At 38.1% G+C, this 27,992-nt stretch overlaps 1 protein-coding gene across 10 annotated transcripts in view; it reads right to left on the reverse strand.

The window, feature by feature from the left end:
• Nucleotides 1-27,992, reverse strand: part of LOC121316125 (mitogen-activated protein kinase 10-like) — a 79,035-nt gene that overhangs the window by 28,288 nt on the left and 22,755 nt on the right. For 7 of the 10 annotated variants that reach the window (XM_041250958.1, XM_041250930.1, XM_041250949.1 and 4 more), the window contains 3 exons: nt 19,122-19,193; nt 12,339-12,508; nt 829-958 (listed from right to left, as the gene is read on the reverse strand). In XM_041250958.1, the coding sequence (XP_041106892.1) occupies nt 829-958; nt 12,339-12,508; nt 19,122-19,193 (372 nt within the window). Of the gene's footprint in view, nt 1-828; nt 959-12,338; nt 12,509-19,095; nt 19,194-27,992 lie in introns of all 10 variants that reach the window. The other 3 variants (XM_041250976.1, XM_041250966.1, XM_041250986.1) reach the window with 2 other exon arrangements.

Below are 27,992 nucleotides of genomic sequence, written 5' to 3' on the forward strand. Positions count from 1 at the left end.
TTTGCAGACAGACATAATCTTCCATTTCAACATGTTTTGAGTCTCATAGATTAAAAAAAAATAATAATAATACATGCTTGTGAAATTGATATGAACAGAGCTTGAAGCTCTCAGTTAGAGATGACCCCTTCAAGGACACTGCTCAATTAAATGTTGTCACTTCAGAATGAAAAAGCACTTCAATTAGTTCAGCATCTTTTCTCAAAAAGGATTACTTTTATGAATGTTAACAAGCTAACAGGCTGTGTAAATTGGCATTTGTTTGTTTTTTTCAGTTCTAGATTTTGCAGCACATAATTAAATACATAGCTTTGTGTAAGCTATTGGTTTTCTTTGATGGGAAGTGAATGATGCATAGGTTTGCCCACAGTAAGAATGCAGCAAACACATTCTACATCTCCCCTCGCAATCTTTCTTAGAGGGTATCTCATGACTGTTAACATTCATTTCATATACCTTTCAGAGCTGCTGGAATACATGTAGATTGTTAAATTCCCTAGATGTAGTATTAATCACCCTTGATGAGTAAGCACATTTCTGCTTTACTGTACATGTATGCATTAGAATGTGTGCATCACTGAAGAAAACATTAAAGGGCATGAAGGGCAGAGGCTGTATATTACTCTGCTATTGTACAGCACAGCAATTCAGTCATTAAGATACTCTGATGTCACATAACAAGCTCAGAGGATTCAAGGCGTTTTTTCAGCAATCTATCAAGTGATTTATACAAATTAACCATTTTGTGTTGTTCAAGAAAGAATAAAACAGAAGATATAACATGTCTAAATGTTTTACCAAGTTTCTTTTTAGTACAAAAATACTTACATTTTTATGGTTGACACATTTCATGAGCACAAGTTCCCTGTATGCCCGTTTGGCGTGGGTTTGGTTCTGAAATGGTCTACTGAGCTTTTTAATGGCCACATTTCTATCAAGGACAGCATCATATCCAGCACTGCCAAAGAGAAAGGAAAAGACAAGCAAATGTTGATTTAGATTCTGTTATATTCTGTTCTTACAAATATTTACAAATACTGTATGAATTATTTATGAAACATAATTGCATTATTTATGAAATGGGAGTTTTTGTGAATAAAAACAAAACCTAATCAAAGCAGAATGACACCTCAGATTGAATGGTTTGTAAACATGAAATAAAATGGACTTTTGAGATCTGTATGATTGACATCCAGATGTTAAAACATTGTGGCAGTGAAATAGGTAATGTTCACTGGGTACCACCTATAATGGAACTTTACTAAGTTAGATTTTGCATGATGATAACACTAAACATGTGTAGTCCAAGCTGAAACGCTTTATAAGATAATTAGCCACTGTAGCAGCAGCAAGATTGCAAGCACCACTCACAGACATGTTGAATAATGACTATTACTCAGAAGAGCAGATGGCTTCATGCAGGATACCTTTTTCCCTCCACAGGGAAGCAATTCCACATCCAAGAGTGGTAAGAGTTCAAAGTCTTTCCACAAAATAAATCAAATATAAACAGTCCGTCCCAGCAGTTTTTCATCCTGTAAAGAAAAATGCTCTCTCCCTTGCAGTACATTTTGGTGATTATATAGTGATTTATTTCTTTCTCAGAGGTAAAATAAAGAGTTCAATTATTTGAGCTGTGATTTTCTCCCTGATATAAAATATTCAATGATGTTCCCTCACCACAGCAATTCCCCACAACAGCTCAGGATAACCGAAGGTTAGTGGGCATCTTCCAATCGCACAACAAAACCAACTGCCTCCTTACACCCAGGAATTTGAGAGCTCATGTAGCTGAGCTACCAACCACTGAAGGACAAAGGCCAGCTCTGCAGGTTTTGCCTCCCTAACCCGCAGGGAGTGCTAGAGTCAATGTAACGCTTCTTCTGGAATCCCCAGTGAAGACCGGTGACTTTGCATAGCCAGGACTCTATTCTGACTCTATGACTCACCATGTTACTTTGTCATGCATTTGTTTCCTCTAAACTCAACTACTGCAACTCTCTATATGGTGGTCTCCCAGCATGCTAGTTCAGAATATCGCTGCCAGGATCCTTACCAGATGTAAAAAATCACCACCCGTCTTACCCAGCTGCACTGGCTACCTGTAAAGTTCAGGATTATTTTCAAAACTTTCCTTCTCACCTACAATGCCCTTCATCACACAGGTCCCGAGTACCTCCTCAACCTGCTGACCCGCTATGTCCCTGCCTGCAAATTGAGGTCCTCCAACTTTGGCCTGCTCGTTATCCCAAAGCAAATGTGCACCACACTTGGAGAATGCTCATTTAGCTTCATGGCTCTGACTCTTTGGAACTCTCTCCCAGCTTTGGTGTGTGATGCTCCCACCGTCGCTCGCTTTAAATCAACTCTCAAGACCCATCTGTTCTATCTTGCTTTCCATGCTCTTTAAGCCTGATATCTATTAGCTGCTGTGTTGCTGCTACTATTAAATGTATTATGCTACTATAATGTATTATGCACTTTCCACTGTATTTAATGTATTATGGATTTTACACAATTGGCCAAGCACTGCCCGGGTGAGGTGACTCGTGTGGCTGGCCAGGCACCTGCAGGTTGGCCTATACGAAATTCAGAACTGCGTGGTCCTCCAACACCACAAGTTCTGGATATGGTTGCATGGCGGTCTTGCAGAGTGAAAAAAAAAGCGGACAGCTGATGGCACTCGTTTCAGAAGACACAAGTTGGGAGAAAATTGGAAAATGAATAAAAATAATTAAAAAAAATAATAAAATAAATATGTTCTAGATTGTTCTTTTCTTGTATTAAAAAAATGAACATAAAAAATGATACTAACAAAGAGATCAGTTTTCTAATTCTATGCTAAAGTATGCCCAAGCTGTTAAGGAGGGGCCATCTTACTATTAGTGATGCCCACTGGGGGGTACTATTTCCCTGGGTATGTGCTGTGCATATTCACAATATCCTCAAACAAGATCTGAGAAGAGCCAGTATGGGCACGCCTGTGTTCCAGCACATGGATAGTGTATGAACAGTATATTACAGTATCCCATTCTGTTTTTCATTAAAAAAAATAATTACTATAATACTCTGGAGAGAATTTAATAGAAAGTAAATTAATCTTCAATCCGCTTCCTATTTTTCCCCAAACAACACAATACCACAACAGTCTACATGCAAAAGCTAATTGATGATAAGAAGATGGAATGTTCCTTTCATTCATCTGTTGGACAGTGTGTCCATTGGATGCACAATCACATCCAAAGGCTAATATCCTTCTGGGAAAGTACAGTATTAATCAGAACTATGGCACTTCTAAGAAGGTAGTTATGTTCCCATAATTACATGATTTTGATGCTGAAAATACACTTTGTCTTCTGCACTCAATATTTTATTTATACCAGTGTAGTGGATAAAACTATGACGCATATTTTAAATTTCTCATTAGCACTACAATTATTATCTCTGATCCCTGTTTCTTCTGTTAAAGATATTGTCTTGTATTGTATGCTTCCATTTAGAATATGCAGCTATCTTAAAGGTAAATCAAAATGAAAAGTAGCTGCTGGTTCCTGGATTCTAATCCCTTCATGTATTGTAGTTCAAACTCACCATGAGACCTTGTGACCTGCAGCAACGCTATCAGGATACTGCAGTCTATATAGCTTTGTATTCAAAATATTTTGATACCCTGAATTAAATAACAAAAGAATCTCAGCAATACAGGAGCAGCACCAGTAATAATATTAGCAAAGCGGCTAATACCCATTGAGTACAGTATATGGATTTTAAAACAATGGTAAGCACTCCTTCATATACCCTTATGGCTATTTTATAGCACATGCCTATATACACAAAATGAATATTTCAGAAGAATATTCCTGTATTCCAATTGCATTGACAGGCAGGACAATCCTAGCAAACATCAACAATATTCAAAATAGAGATAGGACCTGGAAGGTAACCCTTCCATGCATGTCAAGCATCAATTGAAGTTACAACTAATAACCAATAATTAAACCTCTTAATGCAGTCTGAGCCCTGCTTTTAGGTTTATGTCCTCCTCCCCAGCCTCCAACTTCGTGTCAAGGTGATGGATCGACTGAGCAGCGACTGAGAAATATCTGTCTGCAATGACATATCTGCAAAAGCATATTTCTTTAATGCTACAGGTGTCTTGACGGAATACTAAAGACCAGATTGTCACACCATAGAAAAAACTACATGTAAACCCATTTTGTCTTCTGGCTGCACAAACCTTGTATAAAAGACACTTCCTCGTGGATCAGGTTTAAACATACATTTGAAGAATTACACTAGGTCTGCTAGGCTTTAGAAACCAGGTTGCACCAATATGACTATGCCATCCAAAAATCAAAATTTTCCTCAACGATTTTCCTTTTTGTTTTCAAACATAAAACTATGGTGTAGTTTTGCAGGTGTGTGTGTGTGTGTGTGTGTGTGTGTGTGTGTATGTGTGTGTGTGTGTGTGTGTGTGTGTGAACAAGTACAAGAATAAATTCCAACTGCACTTAAAATGTAATTACAGTAAAATTAACAAGCTGTAACACAATTCAAGTTATATTGCCACAGCATACAAGTGTTACTGAGGCATGCAAGTACTCAATTGTTGTAGTAAAAACTGATTGTGGCTGCCATCTTTTTCCCTTCTGACTGTTCTTCAACTGGCAAAACCCCTGAATTGTAAAACACAGGGTCAAGGAGCTCTGCCTACTAAGTCTGTTTGTGTTGCTGGTCAGATTTGAAAAATGCTGTAACAGATGAGGCTTAATGATGCCCTGCTTAACATGACACAGATCCGTCCTGTCGTGGTGATTTACCAATATGACCTGAATACGAGAAAACCCTGGTTTCTGCTGCATTGTGTGAATGTAGTTCGCTATCTGTGTACTACTGGTGTTACATTTTACGATGTACAAACATCAGTTTAGTTTATTACTACTAATAAACACTTAGCCATTCATAAATATTTAAGAAATGTACACAGTTCATTCAGTATGCTTTTCATTTGGTGTTAATTGAACAGTTTATTTTAATGGTCTGCATTGTTCTCCTAATTGGGCAGCACTGTTTTAGCACAATTTTTAAATGTGGCTTTATTTTTTCATTGCATGAATTGGTCCCTAAGCAGTTGCCATATTTCAGGTATCAAACAGTGTATACGTTAAAGTTTAGTTAACTGATGTTAACTTTCAGATATGTGTAAGTTTAGAAACCCTGTTGTGTACCAGCTTTGCTACAGCAGTGGGTTTTTAAACCCTTTTTGACCTTAATTGTCAGAGGCTCATTGAATCCAAAACCACAGGATCAGAAAACAGCCATAAAAAGGTCAGGTGTATGAGGATGTTGCATTAAAAAAGTTAGTCAAGATACAACTGAGAATTGAGCCCCAAACCTAGATTCAAAATGGGTCTACATTTCCCCAATTCTATGTGGTTAAACAGTCTGTTTTGTATTTCACATTCAACTTTTTAACCATACAGTTTGGTCCTTTAAGTCAAGTGAGAGGGCATTGATCTACAGTCAATTCTTGTTAATAAGATTTTGAAGCAACCAGCAAAAAATGTGTCATCAGTAATTCATATTATAAGCCAAATGCACACAAATCAAATTTCAATTGCAGAACAATGAAAAGTATTACACATTTAAAAGTATTGTGCACTTTATTGAAAATACATCTGTCAGTGAACTTTCAAAAAGTATACATTGCAAATGAACTACACTTGAAACTTGCACATCCCACTCTGATCACAGGCATTTTTAAATCACAAAAGCAAGGCACCCTCGCTCAACATCATGCATTGAGCAAATCAGAAACATTGATAACTTGCATCCACAGTTTGCTGTTCATAAGCCTATGTTATTGTATCCCGTTTTTGCTGAATGGTTTACAAAGTGTCCATGGGAATGTTGAAATCTGTAGCAATATCTTTCTTTTTCTTGAGCGGTGTTGCATTATTCACCGCTTTCAACACCTCCACTTCTGTCTGCAAAGACAGCGCACATTTTTTGTGTACGCACTATGGTAACTCGAAATGCATCATAGAATCTGCAGTCCCCAAACAGCACTAAAATGCAGTACAGAGGCGCTAATGTGGATAATACAAGTTAATACATTTCCCAATATACTTTACACTCAGGTATTTGAAATACAGCACTTTGTTTTATTCACATTTTTCTTCCCTGCACTAACAGGAAATTCATGTCAAGTGAATTAGTATTATAAGAAACAATTTACAATAAGCGACTGCTAAATTTTGCCGGGACCTTGTAGAAAATCCGTACAGGAAGTGTGTCTAATCCGAGTTCGTTTTAACGAATATTCACTGTATATCAAATTTATATCAAATTCTGAGCTATTCTTAGAAGACAACACTTGTTTTTTAAATGATTTTGACAGTAAGCTATGGTTAACAGCATTGATGACTCACTAGTATTTCTTCCACATGCATATTATTCACAACTAACCAGTCAAAGACTATACCAGTTTATTCTCAAAGTGCACGACCCAGACAGACTGTTCGCTAATCAATGCTTTGTCTGCAATTTGTTTTGACTACATTTGGATAGCTTAGCAACAGGGTTGTTAAGAGCTTGTGTATGAGACAACAGAGAACCTATACAACATTATTTGTGAATCTATAATCAAGTTACTTCTTGGGGTCCAAATCTGAAGGAGCAGAATGGTGAAACACTAACACTATTTTTTAATGCCAATTTTATATACATGTATAAGTAGAAATGTTTTACAGTAAATCAGTAAACCATCAAAGTTTCTAGACTGATTGGTGCATTTATAATATTTCACAGGAAATACAATTGGAACAAAAGCCAGCCCAGACATACCTGTATATTTACAGTTTACAGGCAGTTTACAGGCACAAAAATGCCCTTGCTACACATTTTCAGACACTGCCAAGTATGGTCTATAGCACTGACAAGTGTACCTTTTTTTAAAACTGTTGCAGGCTTTGTTTTTGCCTGAATTCATGCTGTACTGTCTGTACAGGAACAGCTGTGATCAAGTGAGCTTTACCTAGGGCTTGACAGGAAAACTGTTCTTCACTTCAGGTATTTACTGCTTAAAAAAGGTATATAAAAGAAGAAAAAGTACCCTTAACTTGTTTTATTTTTTAACTAGGAGTTGAGTGAACGTTAGTGTATTTGTGTAAGTATTAAAAGTTGCCAATAGGTGTTATGGCAAGAAATGTTTTCAGCTACAAGAAATGTTTTTCAGCTATTTAACAGCATTGAAAGCTGTGACATGACACTTCAATATAAATCAGTACTTAACAGTTCTGAGGTAAACAGTACTGGGCTTTATTCACTTCTCCACCACCACATTTCAAATCACAACTCGCAAATTACATTTCAAAGTTCAATTCCCTTTCAATATATCACATTTCTGTTCAGCCACCGAGCATCTAATAAAAGTATGTATAAATTATATTTGGAATTAAATAAAGTAATTTAAAAGGAAAGATTAAATTGGCACTGTAATATTCAACAATCCAGCTATACCAGGGGTCTCCAATTCTGGTCCTAGAGGGCCGGTGTCACTCCTGGTTGTTGTTACAGCTGTACCCTAAATTAATTAACTGGACCAATAAAGCTTCTAATAAGCACTTAATTTGTCCAATTAAGTAATTTAGGGTACAGTTGGAACACCAGCCCTCCAGGACCAGGATTGGAGACCCCTGAGCTATTCTATTGAGCATACCTTCTAACAATTGTCAACAGTTTCAAACAGTTCAAAGTAAACTAATTCAACTTAAGAATTCTAAGCATGATTTCCACTCAAGGACTCAGGGGTTCAAGAAGGGTGATTTACACTGCTGTGCCATCCAAACATTAGTTGCTCATTTCTAATTAAGCTGAAGGGAATTCCATTGCCTTCCATCTCCATTAGGATTAGATGTGAAAAGTTGTTAGATAGGAGTAGCGACATCAAACTGGCAAATAAAGAACCGTATTATCTGTAAGCATAGAGTTGTACTTTGACACATAAACAGACAAACAGAAATCTAATTCCCATAGCTGCAATCGAACAGTTTCTATTAAGGAGGGCCACTCAAGGACTGGGCCACTCAAGGACATGTCCCTTTTTGTTCCTTAAACATGCCAGTGTAGCTTGCAACATCCACAACCTGTTTTAGCACGGTTTTGATCAGTAAATTTAATGAAACACTGTGCCACAAGACCAGACCAACAGTATATCCAATTAGATCTCCCAGCAGCACTTAAAGCAAGGATTTAACTTCTTCTCCCACTGCCTGAGAACTAGCTGACCGCTGAATAAACTTCATACCCAGCATTGCCCCCCTGTCTCTCACCTTGTGAGGCCATGTTGCAATTCTCTGTAGACACACACACACACACACACACACACACACACACCTGCTGCGAGGGCCCGGGAAAGAGTAAACAGGAACTTCACTTGATAGGAAGCTGTAGAACCAGCTGATCCTAAGGCAGCTTTGGTAAAACTTGTAAGTGTAAATGCAGTATAAGCGTCAAGGAAAACAATGAACTGACAACAATTAAATGTCAAGATAGTCTAATTCTTATTGAATTTGTGGTTCTCTGGCCCATTACACCACAGTCATAAACTAAACGATGAGAGATAGGGATCCAGATGAAATTCAGTTATACCACTCATGGTATAACTAGTAGTGATGTATGGCCATGTTCTGAAAGGCCATGGTCTTAAAGTTGAGTTGAACAATGAGACCAATTTCAGTAGAGCATGGTTTAGATGAGGTGCAAAATACCATGCATGGTCTGATAATGGTTATGCATAGTAAATCAGGGTTGATCATGTTAGTAGTAGAATGATATAAAGAGAACCTTGTTGAACCATTAACACATTCACATGAGATTTTATACACAGTAATTCTGCACTCATGTTACAAGGGTTACAAGGGGTATTGTGTATAATACTGGCCTAATGAGTACAAGCTGCAAAATGCTGTTTTGGCTTGCTCAAGATTAGATCTTCAAATAGACCTGTCATGAACAATTAGTCTAAATACAACTTGTTAAACGCCACCCTCCCTCTGAATCTGTCAAATGGTCAGAAGTCAGACATATGCATTGCAAGATGTACAATGAAAGTATCCCTGTGTACAAAGAGCTATTTATGAATTAGTATTCTGTCTATTTTGTACAGTTAGTAACAATATCCATATTATTTGTTAGATTAAATTTCAGTAAACCAATAGGAACAAACAAGTCTGTCTATATTTTTTAACAATACTATAAACTGCTGAAACCCTGTTATGCAGTCAACTTCATTTGCATGGTTTCTGTATAATATCAAATCAATCAATCTTTATTTTATATAGCACCTTTCATAGTGGACCACCATCACAAAGCGCTTTACAAGATGCAGTATATATATATACATGATTTTAGTGGTGGCTTTAGAATACAAATACTTTCGGTACACGGTTTACATGTGCTCTTAATTGTACTGTAATTATTGATGTGGTTTTTTTTTTGTATACAACTGTAAGTCACCCTGGGTAAGGGGATCTGCTAAGAAATAAATAAATAAATAAATAAATACATTTTTATTATTATTATTAATAATAATAATAATAATAATAATAATAATAATAATAATAATGTGAATTTGTATTCAGTCTCAAAACCTGCTGAAACAGAAGTATTAGATTTATTTTTGCTACCCTAGATAAATTAATTAATCCTTCACCTAGCAGTCCTACCCTTGACATTGGCTCCTCTCACAGCTGCAATGACTTATTACATTTCTTTAAAAATAAAATACCAGGCATCAGAAATGAGATTCCACAGGAACCTTCTATTAAGGAGGACTCTACACTTTTGAAGGCTGCTATAGGGGCTTTTTCTACCTCACAGGAACTGACAGCGCTAGTTCAACATATGAGAGCTACTACATGGTCTCTTGATCCTATTCCTACAAAACTATTAAAATAGTTTTTTTTCCACTTATCTACACACCATACTCCACACTGTTAAGGGGAAAAAAGTTTTTGTTGAGAAAAAAAATTATATACTAAAAAAAAAAAGTCTCCAGCTATGAGACTGTTGAGATAGGTCTCTACCAACTTTGCAAGTGCTCTGTCAAGTTCCTTGGGGAGCGTTGATAGACAGCAATCTTCAAGTCATGCTACACATTTTCGATTGGATTTAGGTCTGGGCTCTGACTGGGCCACTCAAGGACATGTCCCTTTTTGTTCCTTAAACATGCCAGTGTAGCTTTGGCTGTGTGCTTTGGGTCGTTGTCATGCTGAAAGGTGAACTTCTGTTCCAGTTTCAGCTTTCTTGCAGAGGGCAGCAGGTTTTCCTCAAGGACTTCTCTGTATTTTCCTCCATTCATTCACTTCTATCCTGACAAGTGCCCTAGTCCCTGCCGATGAGAAACATCCCCATAACATGATGCTGCCACCACCATGCTTCACAGTAGGGATGGTGTTCTTTGGGTTATGCGCTGTTTTGGGTTAGCGCCAAACATAGTGCTTTGCATTTAAGCCAAATAGTTCCATTTTAGTTTTGTCAGACCACAAAACTTTTTGTGAATCTCCTGAGTGTTTTTTTACATACTTCAAAAGGGATTCAAGGTGGGCTTTCTTGAGTGATGGCTTCCTTCTTGCCACCCTACCATACGGGCCAGATTTGTGGAGTGCTCGGGATATTGTTGTCATATGCACACTTTGACCAGTCTTGGCCAAAAAAGCCTGTAGCTCTTGCAAACTTGCCATTGGCCTCTTGGTAGCCTCTCTGATCAGTCTCCTTCTTGCTCGGTCATCCAGTTTGGAGGGATGGCATGATCTAGGCAGGGTCTTGGTGGTGCCATACACCTTCCACTTCTTAATAATCGTCTTGACCATGCTCCAAGGGACATTCAAGGCCTTTGATATTTTTTATACCCATTCCCTGATCTGTGCCTCTCAACAACTTTGTCTCTGAGTTTCTTTGAAAGCGCCTTGGTGCTCGTGGTTGAGTCTTTGCTTTGAAATGCACTACCCAGCAGAGGAAACCTACAGGAACTGCTGAATTTAGACTGAAAACATGTGAATCACTACAATTTGGTGTGTAATTTTGAAGGTGATTGATTACACCTGAGCTAATTTAGGATTGCTATTACAAGGGGGTGGACACTTATCCAACCAAGCTATTTCAGTTTTTATTTTTAATTAATTTTCTACAAATTACTAGAGTATGTTTTTTACTTGGAAGTTGTGGGGTAGGACTTACAGATAAATGATTTTTTTTTTTTTTTTAATGCATTTTAATTCCAGGGTATAAGGCAACAAAAGGTGAACATTTTGAAAGGGGGTGTAGACTTTCTATGGGCACTATTTATGTATACCTACACTGCACAAACACAGACTGTACACACATTTTGCATCACCCTATAAAATTAACTAATTTCGCTTCATAAAGTCAAATGAAACCTGTTGAATAATTTGACCTTAACATGAATTACATACCACTTTGTAGTTTTCCATATACTGATAATTTTTTTTAAATGTGACATTTCGCAATCTAACATGAAACACTGTACTACTATTATGACTTCTGGTAGACGTTTGTAACATTATTTTGTCGTTTCTTTGATTACATGATGTTAATATCTAAATTATGTTAATATTATTATTATTATTATTATTATTATTATTATTATTATTATTATTATTATTATTATTATTATTTATTATTTATTTCTCAATCCTAAAATTCTAGGTTATGCAAAACTTTTGGCCATAACTTTACATACAGTGTTGCAACAGTTTTCTGTTAGATAACATTATCAGTCTATGAGTAACTTCAAATGGGACAGGTGTCAAAAGGTTAAGAAGTTGATTTGATAATGTTCCCTGTCAAAAGCTGTGAATCTTTCATCAATGTTTAGTTAAAAAAAAGGAAGAAATGTAATTAGATCTGTGTGAACTGATACACTGCATTACAGTACAAGACAAATGTGTGTGACAGATGCATTAACAATCCTCCTGCATCTACGCTGATTGCAAATGTACAGAATTATTGAAAAAAATGCACTTGCTATTGAACAGTTCAGGCATGATGCATTATGTAAGTAAATAAGTAGACACCACAGTATATAACTGTACTCATTTTAGATGCCTGAGTTCTTAAGGGACAGAATTGACAATGTGCCAAGAAGATGTTTGCAGCTCTTGTTGTCATTCTTGGTGGAAAGAAAACATCAATCAGAGAGAAAACTGACCTAGCTTTCCAGTTCAACTGGAAGCTAAATAAAAAAAAAATGCTCAGACTGATAGGAAATAAATTGGTCACAAAATGAGCACAATAAATTCTTATGTGGGACTCACCAAACTATCCCCTGAGCCCCGGAACCAATGGGCTTGAGGTTCTGGTACCGTTTGAGAACTGTGAAGGTAGAGTCTCCCACTTCCACGCTGTAGAACTGGTTGTCCACTTTGCTTTTGCTCATGTTGTAATGTTTGGCGATGTATGAAACATCCACTTGTTTACCAAATCCCTGTTAAAATCAAAAATCAAAAATCAGCAATCAGCAACACAATTGTAACATGCATGGCTTGTAACGTTAAGCAGTGATTCTGTGAAAGATCGAGTTACCAGATCAATTTTACTTCTCCATCAGGTGGTTCTTTGCAGATACTTTATTTACAGTATCTTGATACAACTGTATAGGGTTAATTTACTAGATTTATCAACTGACCTTTACTGAACAAGTGATTGTGTCCAGCCTTAAAATGCCAGTTTCAGTCCTCCTTCAAATATAATACAAATTATAACATCCTTGTCATGCATTCCCTTTCTATGGGATATTCTCTAATGAACACATTTAAATGTTTTACTTATTTCAATTTGAACTAAATAGCCAAAGTAACAACTTCAAAATAGGACCTGTTTATCACTAAAGTAATGGCTATTCAAACTCTTCAAGTTAAGTATTTGTTAAAACACCAGGATTATTGGTTTGACCTTTTAGGTTGTTCATTATGTGTTGCAACATGCCACTTAACATTTACACAGTAGCATCAGCTGCCTTAAAACTGAATTCTGGCAGTTACTGTACATTTATAATGTCAGACTTTTTTCAGCCTAACAAGGAGGTGATACTAATATAAAGTATCAATTAGGCATGTGTGATGAGTCAAAGGGTTTTCGGTCTGTGATTCAGCCTCCCGACAGTAGATGGCATCAAACCAACTCGGGACTTCCCTTACCAAGACCTCGTGACCATGGCAAAAGTCATCTTTTGAGGGGCGGCACCTTGGTGAGGGGCGGAAGTACGAGTATGTAAATTCCAGCCACTGGAGTCAAGTGAAGGATAAGGACACTTGTCAGTTGAGGATTGGTGTTCCACTGACTACAGAGGCGGGACATTACGTACTAAAGGGAACGTACTACTGTGTTCGGGGTTGGTCCGAAAGTAAAATAGGAGGAGTAACGGGTGGAGGGAGAGATTGGTTTTGGTTTTTTAAAACAAAAAACACTAACATTTCTTTTGTCTTTTTTTGTTTATGTATGGGTCACCACGAAGACAATTAAAGACGAGTCATCACGGTTTGTTTTGGATTTCACCCCTGCACTCCTTCCCTCACACCATTTTGTTTTCTTTTGTTATTTAATCATTTTGTTGTGTATAGAGAATAAAAATAAATTATTTTATTTCTGTACACATAAATTACTGTCTGGACATTCCATTTAATACACTCTCGCCTCACAGCATGTGTAAAAAACATGTGGCTAAAATCTCTCCCCACTCTCCACTTTGATTCTTTTTTTAGTGGATAACGTTTCAATGTTTGTTTGTTTTGTTTTTTTGCTTAAATGGAAGACCAGATGCAAAGGGCCCTATTATCAAACCTTTAACTCAAGTAACGATTAATAGATTGGATTGGGTAACAGTGATCCTAAACGGTTCATCTCTATTCAGTAATGCGATTCTCGCTCACCCCGACCCACCCGAAGTTACACCTGATACAAAATGCAGCACCATGAGCACATACTAGTGTTAAAAGAATGCTTAAAAGGCAGGAGAGCTGCAGTTTTAAAGTCAACTAAAAGCAACTAAAAACCCATGAGTGTTGAATTGAAATCAGTTTGAATGTTTTTGTATTAATCTGTTTTACTAATTGTTACACCTTCAACCTCATGAGTTTTTAAAGACAGTTTTTTTTATGAATAAAGTTTGATATTCATTATATACAGATTAATGAAGGTCAATCTTTATTTATTTATAAAATTAATTTATTCATAAAACAGAATCCTTAAAGTGTTGTGAATATGGGCCTATTGCAGTGGTGTACCTCAAAATTCACTCCAGTATGGGTTTTTGTTCCAGTCAGTTCCTATATACTCTATACAGTATAATTGACCCTCATCTGGAATAAAGACCTGGACTGGAATGATCCTGAGGTTCGGCGTTGTGCCCCACTGGCCTAGTATATGTGCTTCCCTATTAGCAGTAATTAATACATTAATCAAAAAATTCAGCTCTGTGTTTGTATTTGTTGTTATCATGTATCGCATATATAGGTTGCTTAAAGTAATTAGATTCAAGTGAATGAGAACGTAAACTGTATAAATAAAGAACGTTACACAGACATTAAACATATTGTACATTACAAACACTACAAATGAGATTTTCTAAAGCTTTTATCACTTAGCAATGTCAACTGCATACGTAAATAACCTTTAAATCTAAATAACACTCCATTAACATAATAGGTAGTATTGCCTGAAACTGAGCCTATAATGCCTTCCCAGAATTGATTTTTCTTTTGAGTGATGACAAGAATACAAGAAAGCTACCAGAATTCAAATGATCTTCTGCTTCAGATAATGTTAACATTTGGATCATTTTGGCAGATTTTCCAAAAATAAGTCATGTCGGTGTAACATTTTTAAGACGCACAAGGGCTGTAAATTAGCCAGACACCAGGTTCTGTGTATTACATAACATTAGAAAAATCTCATTTATAACCATTAATCCAAATAAACATTAAGGGTGTGGGACATTAACAGTCAGGCATGCCATGTTAGCTTCCCCATAAATTTCGACCAATGCTTCTCAATCTCAATATATGGTAAATCCTGATTATATTCTGATATTCAGCACTGTTTAAACAGGGTCTATAACAGTGTCAAACATTTGTGGACAGTCTAGCTTTTCAAATTCAGCAGAGCAAGGGTCTGTGCCACATAGCCCACTATTCCACTGTACACTATAAAACACTTCTGTGGCAAGAAAAGGTGAGTTGTTACATTTTTAACATCAATATTCTGTTTGTGTTTGAGACAAAGGAGTTCATGAACATTAATTCATGTCTGCTCTGAACTTTTATGAAAATATCAAATAATTTTCACTGACAATGTCCATGTCATATATATCTCAAAGGGATCATTAATCTAACTTTTAGACTGCTGTTTACAAGTGAGAAATATCTGATATTCATCAATATCAATACACACTGTCAATAGTGCTTTTGCAATGACAGTGACAGCATTTCATGCAATTTCTCATTCTTGTGTAATATGTGCCTGATCATTTCCTCTCAGTTTGAATAGGAAGCAATATGTTGAATAATCTTGTGATTGAATGTACCTCTTGTTGACAATACTAGAATTGTTTGTGTTTTAAGGTTTCAAGGGTTTGCAGCTTTGCAGGTCAATTTTCATCACAAAAGCTTGTGTCAGTGTGTTAGGGTAGAATATGTAATGATTAGACAAAGTGTGCTTTCTTTTTATAACCAATGAAATGTGACAATATAAACAAGATGAGACAAAATTATATTGATGGTGCCTAGTTACTAAAAATTATAGCGGCTGTTTGTGTAACTTCTTTAAAGGACAGTAGTGCCATAATTAAAATTACCAAAGTCAGACCATCTGAAAAAAAAAAAAATCCTCATAAATAAAGCTTATAAATGATAATCTTAATAATAAATTAACATTTTCTCTCGTTAAATTAGACCAGTTAAAACTCCCATTAGCATTCTGAAAAACCAGGGGATGAGACTGAAAGAAAGCAGAGGAGCAGGAAACGGGACCCTGCAGTCATCTACACATAATACAATCTTGAGCAATTAAAGTCCCATTTATCACTGGAACATCTCACAACTGTACTGATGGTAATAAAACTCGCTCGAATCTCATTAACAACGATTCACTGTAATTACATTATTTTATTGAAATGAGAATAAGCTCCGGCAGTTTTTATTTTCTACATTTTTTGTACAACATTTGAACACTAAATAATTGAAAAACCTTGCTTCTGTCTTCTATCAAAATTTCCTGACACAGAAAAAATATCATTGCTGAAAAAAATAATTCCTGGATAGCTTCTTATGAAGCTAAAGTAATATAACTAAGTTATGCGTATGTATGTATGTATGTATGCTCAAGCCCTAAATCAATAATGAAAAATAAACAATTTTGAACAAGCATCACATTTGATCATTTTCAACATATTTGTTAGCATGCCTATGCAAATTATTGATGATTTAACCATTTTTAAAACAGATACTCCATTTTGTACAAACAGCCGATGTGTACATCCGTCCAGTGTGCTGTTCATAATCCCAAGAGAGAAGATTTGAGCAGACTGGAATGGGATTCTTTGTTCAAATGCCCTTAAAAATAATGACATCCTTTAAATTTCAATAGTATACCAACAGTTGTTTTTTTTTTTTTTGTTGTATTGCCATTTTAGAATGCCTACGTACATGTTTGTTCCAAACACCTTGTTACAGCAATAACAATAATGTGATTACATTTTTTTTACTAATCTGCATTTTAAGTTTTAGATTACAAAATGTACAAAACAATCATACTCCTAATTAATGAGCTTTCACTTGTTGGTGTTCATAGTTTTATTTGTTAAATAATTTCTTCTCTCTACAGACTTCCATGCATCCCTGCCTCTATGACTTTTATAAAAAAACACCAACCACATTTATTGCAAATTAAACAAATAATTTGTTTCTGCCTGAACCCCCCCAAGCAGTAATAGCTGTTATAATACAACAGTGATTTATCTTCTACCTAACAATCATACTTTGACTTGTATAACATTCTTATTACCAGTACTTCCAGGACAACCTGATATACTGTATGGGTAGGAAATATCAGTTACCTTAACTAATGTATTCTTTATCTTTAGATTCACTCTGTGGCTTTTTAAAACTGAGACTTTTAAAGCACCTCTATGGCCCCAATGAAGCTCTCAGAAGCAGGAATAAACTCTCAGTACATCAGGTACACCACAGTGTAACCATTAACATGTCCCAAATGTACTAGAAGTGCTTAACCCTTTGCGGTCCTATGTCGGACCAAGTCCGACATTACAATTTTCCCTTTCCAGTCCAACTTCATCAAAAAGACGTAAAGCACAGGTCTCTAGTCATTTTTTTTCTCCAGAAAAAGCAGAGAAAACCTTTCAATGGCCGAGTGAGACCGACAGGAGCCGAATGAAACCGGAAAAAAAGGGCGTATCTCATAGTCCCATCCACTACAGATAACAAAATACAGCGAACAAGGGCTGGGGCTTGGCTGTAGATACAGTACTGAGTGTCCTTTTGCGATTCAATGCCTTTTAAACCTGTTTTACTCTGAAAAACATATATTTTAAACAGCGCGTGTGAAAATAAATTGGACCTGACGCGTCTGACAAGCGCTGAATAAATATACTGCAAAGAGTTAAAGATTAGACATGATTCTGAGTGCTCTACTGAGGATGCAGGGGTGCTTTAAATGTCTGAGTTTTGAAAAGTCACCTGGATGAGATGACTGAAACAGAAAGTGAATCTAAACAAGCAGAAAAATACAGATTTCATGCCTGCTGTGTAACAAGTATAAAAATATTTAACAAAAACAACATGTCCTGGATCATTATCTGGGTTTTGTCTTTCTACATAATCGTATAGATACAAATATAAAACTGTAATTTAACATAACTGCCCTTGTTTTTATGACTCAGTTCTTTATGATACGTCTGGGCTAATGTACCAGAAGCATATGAGATCCTGTTTGAGATTATAAATTACACCAACTATTGTTTTCGTTCTGCTACATGGTAGGCTTTTGATAGCGTATCCAGCATATAAAGTGTATTTGGTTAGCTATAGGGTATATTATGACATATACTACCCTGCCGACTCTGAAAACTGCTATCAACGATAAGCTGACAACGAAGCAATTCTAAGATAAGATGGAAATTGTATTCTGGATATTGTTCAAGCAAATCCGTTATCCAGAATGCCTAATGAGTAGGGCCCTACTTAATTATCGATATTGCGGAAATTGGAGATCCTGCAATATTAGGCTTCTACTGCATGTCTATCAGTGCACCGGAGCAGCGTTGCAAAACACAGAACCTCTGCAAGCGGTACCCCTGCATGTTATAAAATCCCAGGACTTGACTGTTACTTCATGGCACGCACAGCCAGATGCTGGAATTTGCCACAAGTCGCCCGATTGTTCTCCCCGATTTCCCTCCTTAACTAGAGTGGTAAGGTACACGTCACATCTCGCACTGCTATTGAGTTTAACAAGGTATCTGGGATTGTGACAGATAATGCCACATACAAAATAATGCTACAGTGTTTTTATCATTTCAGCTCATTTTCTTATGCTTTAATAACAAAATGAATACCCTTGGAGTTTGTAAATTACCACAGTTATTAAAGAGTTATAATTACTTTCACGCAATTTTTCTTACTTTGTCTGCAATTTTTTTTATTTTTACCGCGATTTAGGTAGGGCCCTACTAATGTAAATTGCCACTTCCTTCTCTCCAAAGCACAATGCTGCATTACTTGTAAAACTGTTTCAGATAAAATTACTTTGGGGGTAAACCCTTGGTGGATTAATGACCCAGGACATTTAACAGTAATTAACAACAGTACGAAATGAGATTGTTATGAAAGTTTTTATTAATGGAACACATGCAATTTCGCTGAGATCCTGCATGGTATAAGGTTTCAATTAAAGCTATGCATTAAACCTCATCTGTAAGAAGCTCAACCACATGTTGTATATGATCTGCAAGACATACTGGTACTATGAAAGGGAAATGGAAGTGAATGAATACTGTACCTTGTTTACCTGTATGGAACACACACCTGACAAAAGGCAATCTTCACATCCAGGATAGGTTCACTGAAGTAATACAAGAAATGATGGCTCATAAATACCTGGAAAACAAATGCAAAATACATTGTTACAAGTGGAATCTGTATTTAACCATGGCTAAATGAGTATTGTAACAAATACGGTATTACACTAAGGCTGTACCATGGATGCCTTTGGAAGAAGCTTTTTAACCTTTTACCTCCCAAACACATAGTTGTCCTTATGATATAAGAATTAATGAACACCCAAGTGTACATAATAAAGAGGGGTTCTGGTGATACATAAACTACAGGAGCTAAGTGGTTAATCAATGTCACCACAAGTCTGAAATTTAAAATTTAACTAGTATACTGTTCACCAACAAGCCTTTTTGGGTTCAGTAAGAGGAGATAATTGGTATTAAATTCAGCTTTGCATTTAAAAAGAAAACATTTTAATAATATAACAGAAAAACTGAACTATATGAGGATCTAAATATCTTTGAGAAGTGATGTGGAATCTTACAGTCTGTGAATAGTAACAAGTAGTAATAGTTACTATAATGTTAAATTCCACTGTTCAGAAAAACTTAAATACACCATGCATATCCTCAATCTCATCTTGTTTGTATGATTGCTATTTATTAATTAATTTACCAAGCTCTAATATTTCCCTGACAATATACTATATTCACAGCTCTTATGTTCAGTCAACATATTTTTTTGTCTGCAGTCTGATGTAAAACAGGGGATATAACCATATCTCATATCTGTAGTCAAGGTCAGGCAGCCATCAAGACACAGTGAAAGGTACTCCATCACTGTTTAGCCTTACAATCCTCATTACCCACTGCCCTTCAGGCTTCTCTGAGCATAGCTGAGAGTGAGGAATATAGCTGGATGTGTTTTTTTTTCTCTTTTCTGTTTGTTCTATCACCTATGTCATCTAATTCACACGATAAGAGCTTTAATTCTCCAGGACTTGAAGCGCTTTGTTTAAACTTAAATCAACTAAAGTATTAGGATATATCTTATAGTTATAGCAGTGCCTTCAGTCATTGCACTCATAACACAACTCCAAGAGGCAATGCCTTGTAATACTCTACAGAATGGTATTTTGTTCACTGCCTTGAAAGAAAAAGACATTGTCTCTTCAACCTTATCTTCCAGGAAAGTCTATTTTTGAAAGGAGATATTTGGATTTTTGTTGTTATCCACTGGGAAATTAAAAGGAATTTTATGATTAATCTTAATTGTGTTATTTTCTGTTAATGCATTAATTATTAGATAGCACAGTTGGTTAGTACATTACACCTTGTTAGATTAAATTAGTTTGGTGATCTCAATTTATCCAAAAATCGTAACATGGTTTGTAACTCTGATGGTTAGAGGACCAGGGCTAAGAGATGGACATATACTGTATACTGATGATGTGTTTTATAAAAACTGGCATAGAGAAGCATCTGCAAACCCCATATCTGGTTGTAATCAGTCTGTGGAACTATTGGTTCTAAATGGCAAACATAAGATCAATTAGCAATGGATGACATAACCATCAATGGTTTTATGGAAAAAAACATACTTTACATGTAGAATAAAGTTACAGTAGAATAATTTACGTTGATATACAAACATCTTGGGTGCCTTGTGAAATACAAAGGAGAAGTGGCAGCAAAATGATTAAACAAATCCCAATATGAAACTCTTAGTCACAGGTCAAAGAGTCACCATAACTAAAATAGGAATTCCATATCCTAAACAGAAGATGAAAAAGAGGTGTTGAGATGCTTAAAATCTTTACTTGCACATACTTTAGTACTTTACTGTTGATTAGGAATGAAGTGCAAATCCTATACATTGTCCACTTGGAATAATATTGTGCCAATTAAATAAAAAACAAAATTAGATTACCCAGATTTTTACAAATACAAATCCCTTTTCTTCTCCTAGTTTACTATAATGTACTAGAATAAAGACCACAGTGGTTTCCTGATAACATACAGCAGTACAAACAGGTATTGTTTTATAATAGATATTCATCAAGGTAGATGTTCCCTGTGCAATAATACCATTTTGGAATCACTGTAACTTGAAAATAAAGACATACATTTTCAAGAATTCCTCCCTGAATTTACTCCTGGAGCACACAAGGGATGCTCAAGGTAATGCTTTTTAAATTATGTTTCAGTTTAATTCAGGCAAGCCTCCATGTACATGTACTGAGTGCCTTTCACTTGCAGTCACAGCAGAGCTATTGTAAAATGCTTCAAAAACCTTGAGGATGCAATTTTTCTTGGAACTGTCAAAACGGAAAACCAAAACAGGTTTCTAAAAATGTAAATTGCCAGTTAAGATATCAACTGCTATGGCTGCAGATGTGTTGATTATGCTGAAAAACACTACCCACTGCAAGACCTTTCAATTTGTAAGAAAAAAATACATCCCTGACATTTATTCTGTAATAAAGGTATAAAAAAGCAGCAAGCTGCAAATCAGTTTCAATCACAATGGACAGAAAAGCAATTCTGAAAGATTAGGACACATAAGCACTTATCTGGCAGGTGCTTTCTTATCCAAGATATTTCTGATATTCTGATATTTCTGCCTCAAAAAGGACCACCTATAAAATATATGGAGGAATTAAGAGTTGGCCATCATTAACTACCGATCACATGTCTCCAAAAAAAAAAAAAAACATCAAATGAATCACAATAAAAACCATATTGACAGTATTTTGTCCAATCCCTTGACAGTATGTTGTAGGGTCATGAGAGGTGGAAAGGTCAGAGCAGGGATGCATGCTCCTATACACTAATGGTCAAGCAGTCCAAACTACTTTTCTGATAGCTATCAATTTTGGTAATTCTAATGAATGCTAGCCTAACATTTATGTATATATGAAGCATTACTCACAAGAAAGCAAAGCATAATATCCATAAGCAATATGCTGTTTTACTGGTAGTTTATGCCAGACCACGGCTTATGAGCTGCATGCGGCTCTTTTGCAGTTCAAGTGCAGTTTAGTATTTGTGTTCTCTGTATTCATTCATGTTAATTATTCTTCTCTCTTGTCTCACCTGTTTCTTTGAGCCTGCATTTTCACTCAAGAACATTTCGTCACTTGTTGACTCTCGACACCACTCGCTGAGCGCATGCATATTTTGAAGCCGGATGTGCAGTTCACAGTAAATTTCATAATTTGAATTAATTGAGCAAACCCTCCACGAGTAGTAAATTAAAGTATGAGGCTTTAAACCAGACTGGGAGTAAGAGTTTGCTTTCACTGAAAACAGTGGTAACCTTGTCTCATCTGCAACAAATCACACACACTGTAGCCTGTACAAGGAGAGCAACCTCAACTCAAACGTCACGAAAACACATTTCCATCTGAATATCCTCCTGGATCCAGCCTGAGGCAAGGCGACGAAAGGTCTCAAGTCATTTTTTTTACTAAGTGTTTGAGTTCGCAACTCACACGAGTTTTGTGTGCCTTACGGAATCTCTCGTAGTAGAGATAACTCTACTTCTTAGATGCATGAACGCTATCCCTTAAAACGACAGTATTTTGCTATCATCAAGAGATTGATGACAATGACGGTAGTCTGACATGAATTGTACAGGACGAGGTCCTTGTCTCCAAATTTCATACACAGAAATGTGTTCTGACTGACGTATATGTTTTACTTTGTGTCGCACTCCAGAAGTTTTTAATATGACAATAAAACGTTTTTTACATGATTAATATTTTTATCGCAAGTTAAAGTACTTGTGATGATCCTGAGGCGTTTCTCTGGTCACCTTTGAGAGAGTGGCAGAAGCAGCAGGGTTCCCTTAGGAACACTTGTGACCATGGCAAAAGTCATCTTTTTGAGGGGCGGCACCTTGGTGGCTGGAGGGAAGTACTTGGGAGTTTGGACTGTGTCACGAACGGAGGCCTTACTAATTTGGTTCTTTTCTGTTTTTATTCCTTTTTGTTTTATTTCTGGATTTAAGCAGAACGCGAAGAGGACTAAGAGGCTTCCGTTCCTTTATTTTTGATTACTCCCGCACTCCCTCCCTCACATCCTTCTTTATTATTTTTCTTTTTTTTTCGTGTAATATTAAATAAAATTTTAATTGTTACACGTAAATCACTGTCTGGAAAATCCATTTGTACTCACACGCCTCACACGTGGTGTCATTGTGGGAGATGGATCCAGCTACAGTTTTGGCGATGTTTAGGGAGCAGGAGGAGAAGCGAGAGGAGAGGGAAGCACGGCGCCAGGAACAGCTCGCCCAGTTCTTTGGTCAGCTGGTAGAGAAAATCTCGACACCAGCGGCGGAAACAGCGGTTGCCCGGATGTTTTCTTCACAACCAAAGCTACAGAAGATGACTCCGGATGATGATCCTGAGGCGTTCTTGGTCACCTTTGAGAGAGTGGCAGAAGCAGCAGGGTGGCCCAAGGAACACCGGGCCATGAAATTGGCACCCTGTTTGACAGGACAAGCGCAAGCAGCGTATACAGCCTTGATGGCCTCGGAGGCCGCGGATTATATAAAAGTAAAAGAAGCCATTCTCTCAAGCCTCGGGATCACGGAAGAAACATACCGGCGCCGTTTCCGGGAATACCATCTGTCCAAGGGGGTGCGGCCCCGGGTTGCGGGACAGTATCTCCTGGATCAGTGCACCCGGTGGCTGCAACCGGAAGAACACACACCCCAAGAACTGGTGCAGAAGATCGCCATAGAGCAGTTCACCTCCATACTACCGCCAGGAAATCGGGAGTGGGTTAAAAGGAATCAACCTACCACTCTCGAGAAGGCCATCATCCTGGCGGAGGCTTATGAGGATGCGAAGGAAGGCGCCGCCTCTGACCCCACTCCTGCGCCTAAACTAACCAGGACCAACCCATCAGTGAAGCCCAGAGGAGGTAACCAGACCTTCAGACCATGGAGGTCGAGGTTAGCCCCATCTTGGGCGAGAGAAAAACCCCCTAACCTGTCGGTCACCGACTCACAGGACAAGCAAACCCCGTTGGTGCCTTCTACCCCAGTTTGTTACCGATGCAATGAGCCCGGACATATAGCCAGGGATTGTCCGATGATGGAGGTAGACCTGGCAAGAAGATCCTGGTCGGCAGTAACAGATAAGAACACTGGGGAATGTTGGGAGGGCCCTTATCAATTAAGAGTACAGGTCGGGGATAAGCGTACTAATGCATCTGCAGACTCTGGGTGTGCACAAACATTGATTCGACAAGCTCTTTTGGAGGGCGTAACCTGGGAGCCACAGGGTAATGTGGCTATCTCATGTATCCATGGAGAAACTCTGGTTTATCCCACCACTAAAGTTAGACTTACTGTTGATGGTTACTCAGCTTACGTTAAAGTGGCTGTAGCGCAATGTTTACCATACCCTGTTCTCCTGGGAAGAGACGTTTTTTGATCGTATTTTAGGTCGGGAAATGGTCTTAGTTTCTACCAGGGGACAATCTAAGCAACGGGAGAAAACAATTGGCGAGATTTTCCCGTTACAATCCGACCTGTTTAACACTAAAATCCGCCCGAGCAAAACAAAGAGAGAGCGCAGGGTGGAAAAATATGAGGGAACTCTGAGACAACAAGGGGAGAGGTCTGACTCAAAGGTAAACCAATCTTGTAAACGGCAGGGTAAAGGAGTAGGTGTTCAGTGTGACCGGGGCTGCGAGGTTACTGATGTGGAAGGTCACATAATAAAAGACACTCCTCTCAGCGTACCTAATCATTGGGACCGAGATATTGACCTGGGCTATGAACAACAAAATGATCCCACATTACAGTATGCTTGGAAACAGGTTAGATATGTTGAGGGGAAGGATATGCAGGAAGGACAACCAGTGGTATTTCCGCATTTTTCTGTATCTGGACACTTATTATATAGAATAACCCGGGCTCCCGGGACGGGACAGCTCGTAAAACAGTTATTGGTTCCTAGGCCTTTTCAGTCAGAAGTCATGAGATTGGCGCATGACATTCCATTTGCAGGTCATTTAGGAACTGAAAAGACTCAGGAACGAATTCTGGCCCGGTTTTTTTTGGCCAGGGGTTTATGGTCTTGTGCGGAAGTATGTATCTGAGTGTCCAGAATGTCAATTAGCTGCCCCTAAGTTAGTTCGCCCCGCACCTCTGGTCTCACTGCCAATTATTGGAGTACCGTTTGAGAGGATTGGTGTAGATTTAGTAGGCCCTCTGGAGGGAGCAGAGTCAGGATATCGGTATATTTTGGTAGTAGTGGACTACGCAACACGATATCCAGAAGCTGTTCCCTTACGCTCTATGAGTGCAGAAGTAGTAGCAAATGAATTGGTTAAAATATTTTCTAGGGTGGGAATCCCGAAAGAAATTCTCACTGATCAGGGCACTAATTTTATGTCAGACTGTATTCAGCAATTATATAAATTATTGAAAATCCGTTCAATTCGAACCTCAGTTTTTCATCCTCAAACGGATGGGCTTGTTGAACGATTTAATCAGACTTTGAAAAATATGTTGCGCCGCTTTGTAGATCAGGAGAAACGTAATTGGGCTAAACTGCTTCCCTACTTGCTCTTTGCAGTTCGTGAGGTACCACAATCCTCAACGGGGTTCTCTCCGTTTGAGCTCTTGTACGGTCGGCAGCCGCGGGGTATCTTGGATCTCATAAGAGAAGGCTGGGAAGAACAGTCAAAAGACTCTAAAAATATAGTGAAATATGTATTACAGCTACGCGATCGCTTAGAATTAGTCGGTCGATTGGCACATGACAATCTCAAAGTGGCACAGCAGAAGCAGCAGCAAAGCTACAATAAAAATGCAAGAATTAGGAACTTTCGACCTGGAGACAAAGTGTTGTTGTTGCTTCCCTCATCAGAATCTAAGTTGTTTGCTAAATGGCAGGGTCCCTTTGAGGTCATTCGAGCAATTGGAAAAGTTAATTATGAGATCCGACAGCCTGGGCGTCGGAAAGAAAGTCAAATTTATCATGTTAATCTCTTCAAACCATGGAAAGAACGGGAGGTCCATTTTATATCTCCTGAACAGGAGGGAGAGGACTATGGACCCTCAATTGAGCCAGTATCAGCAGCTGGGGTTCCGATGGGGGAACAATTAACTCCTGATCAACGCAAAGAGGTAAGCAATTTAATCAAAATGTTTGGTGATGTGTTTTCTAACGTGCCCGGAAGAACGCATTTGATTGAACATGCTATTATCACTCCGCCAGGTCTGAGAGTTAGACAGAGACCGTATCGCATTCCAGAAAGTCGGAGAGATTCTGTCCGGAGGGAGGTGGAGTGTATGTTGAAACTTGGGATAATTGAACCTTCCCGAAGTGAGTGGTGTAGCCCAATTGTACCAATAGACAAACCAGATGGGTCACTACGGTTATGTATAGACTTTAGGAGGGTGAATGCTATCTCTAAGTTTGATGCATATCCCATGCCTCGAGTAGATGAACTCTTAGACAGGCTGGGGCAAGCTCGGTTTATTTCAACTCTGGATCTGACGAAAGGATATTGGCAAATTCCATTAACGAAAGCCTCTCGTGAGAAAACGGCATTTTCAACCCCAGAGGGTCTTTTTCAATTTTGTACTATGCCGTTCGGACTTCATGGAGCTCCCGCAACTTTCCAGAGACTGATGGACAGGGTATTACAACCTCATCGAGAGTATGCAGCTGCATATATCGATGATGTAGTCATATACAGTTCTTCCTGGAAAGAACATTTGAGTAGATTAAAAGCCGTCTTACAGTCTCTGAGGAAGGCGGGGCTCACAGCGAACATGGCAAAGTGCGCTATTGGAAAAGAAGAAACAAAATATTTAGGTTTCATAATGGGTAAGGGTAGAGTGAAACCGTTGGTTTCAAAAGTCCAGGCTTTGTTGGATTCACCGGTACCTACCACAAAAACCCAGGTGAGATCATTGTTGGGATTGGCTGGTTATTACCGCCGCTTTATTCCACACTTTTCCACTATAGCCGCCCCTCTCACTGATCTCACTAAAAAGAACGCTCCAAATAAAATTAAGTGGAGTGCAGAGTGTCAGACAGCCTTTGAATCTATTAAAACTAATTTGAGTCAGGCCCCAGCATTAGTAAGCCCGGATTTCAGCCGAGAGTTCATCCTTCAGACCGATGCATCACAGACTGGTCTGGGGGCGGTTCTGTCCCAGGAAAAAAATGGTATAGAACACCCGATATTATATATTAGTCGGAAGTTACTGCCGAGAGAACAAAGGTACTCTGTGGTAGAGAAAGAATGCCTGGCAGTAAAATGGGCGGTGGAGTCCTTAAAATACTATCTTCTGGGACGACCCTTTGTACTCATCACAGATCATGCCCCTTTAAAGTGGTTAGACACAATGAAGGATTCAAACGCTAGGATTACGCGGTGGTACCTGGCGCTCCAACCCTTCGCCTTTCAAATAAGGTATCGTGCGGGTAAGTTACATCAAAACGCTGATTTTTTTTCCCGGGAGGGAGGGGAAAAAGGAGGGGTTAGAGGTTTCCGAGTGTTCCTTCGGCTCCACTCTGAGGGGTGGGATATGTGATGAGTCAAAGGGGTTTCGGTCTGCAATTCAGCCTCCCAACAGTAGAAGGCATCAAACCAACTCGGGATTTCCCTTACCAAGGTCTTGTGACCATGACAAAAGTCATCTTTTTGAGGGGCGGCACCTTGGTGAGGGGCGGAAGTACGAGTATGTAAATTCCAGCCACTGGAGTCAAGTGAAATTAAGGATACCTGTCAGTTTGGGATTGGTGATCCACTGACTACCGGGGCGGGGTTTGCATACTAAAGGGAACGTGCTACTGTGTTCGGGGTTGGTCCTAAGGAATAGAGGCGGGGAAAAAAAAGGCTGGAGGGAAGTACTTGGGAAAAAAAAAAA

The sequence above is a fragment of the Polyodon spathula genome, chromosome 1 (assembly GCF_017654505.1).
Source record: "Polyodon spathula isolate WHYD16114869_AA chromosome 1, ASM1765450v1, whole genome shotgun sequence".
Taxonomy (NCBI): domain Eukaryota; kingdom Metazoa; phylum Chordata; class Actinopteri; order Acipenseriformes; family Polyodontidae; genus Polyodon; species Polyodon spathula.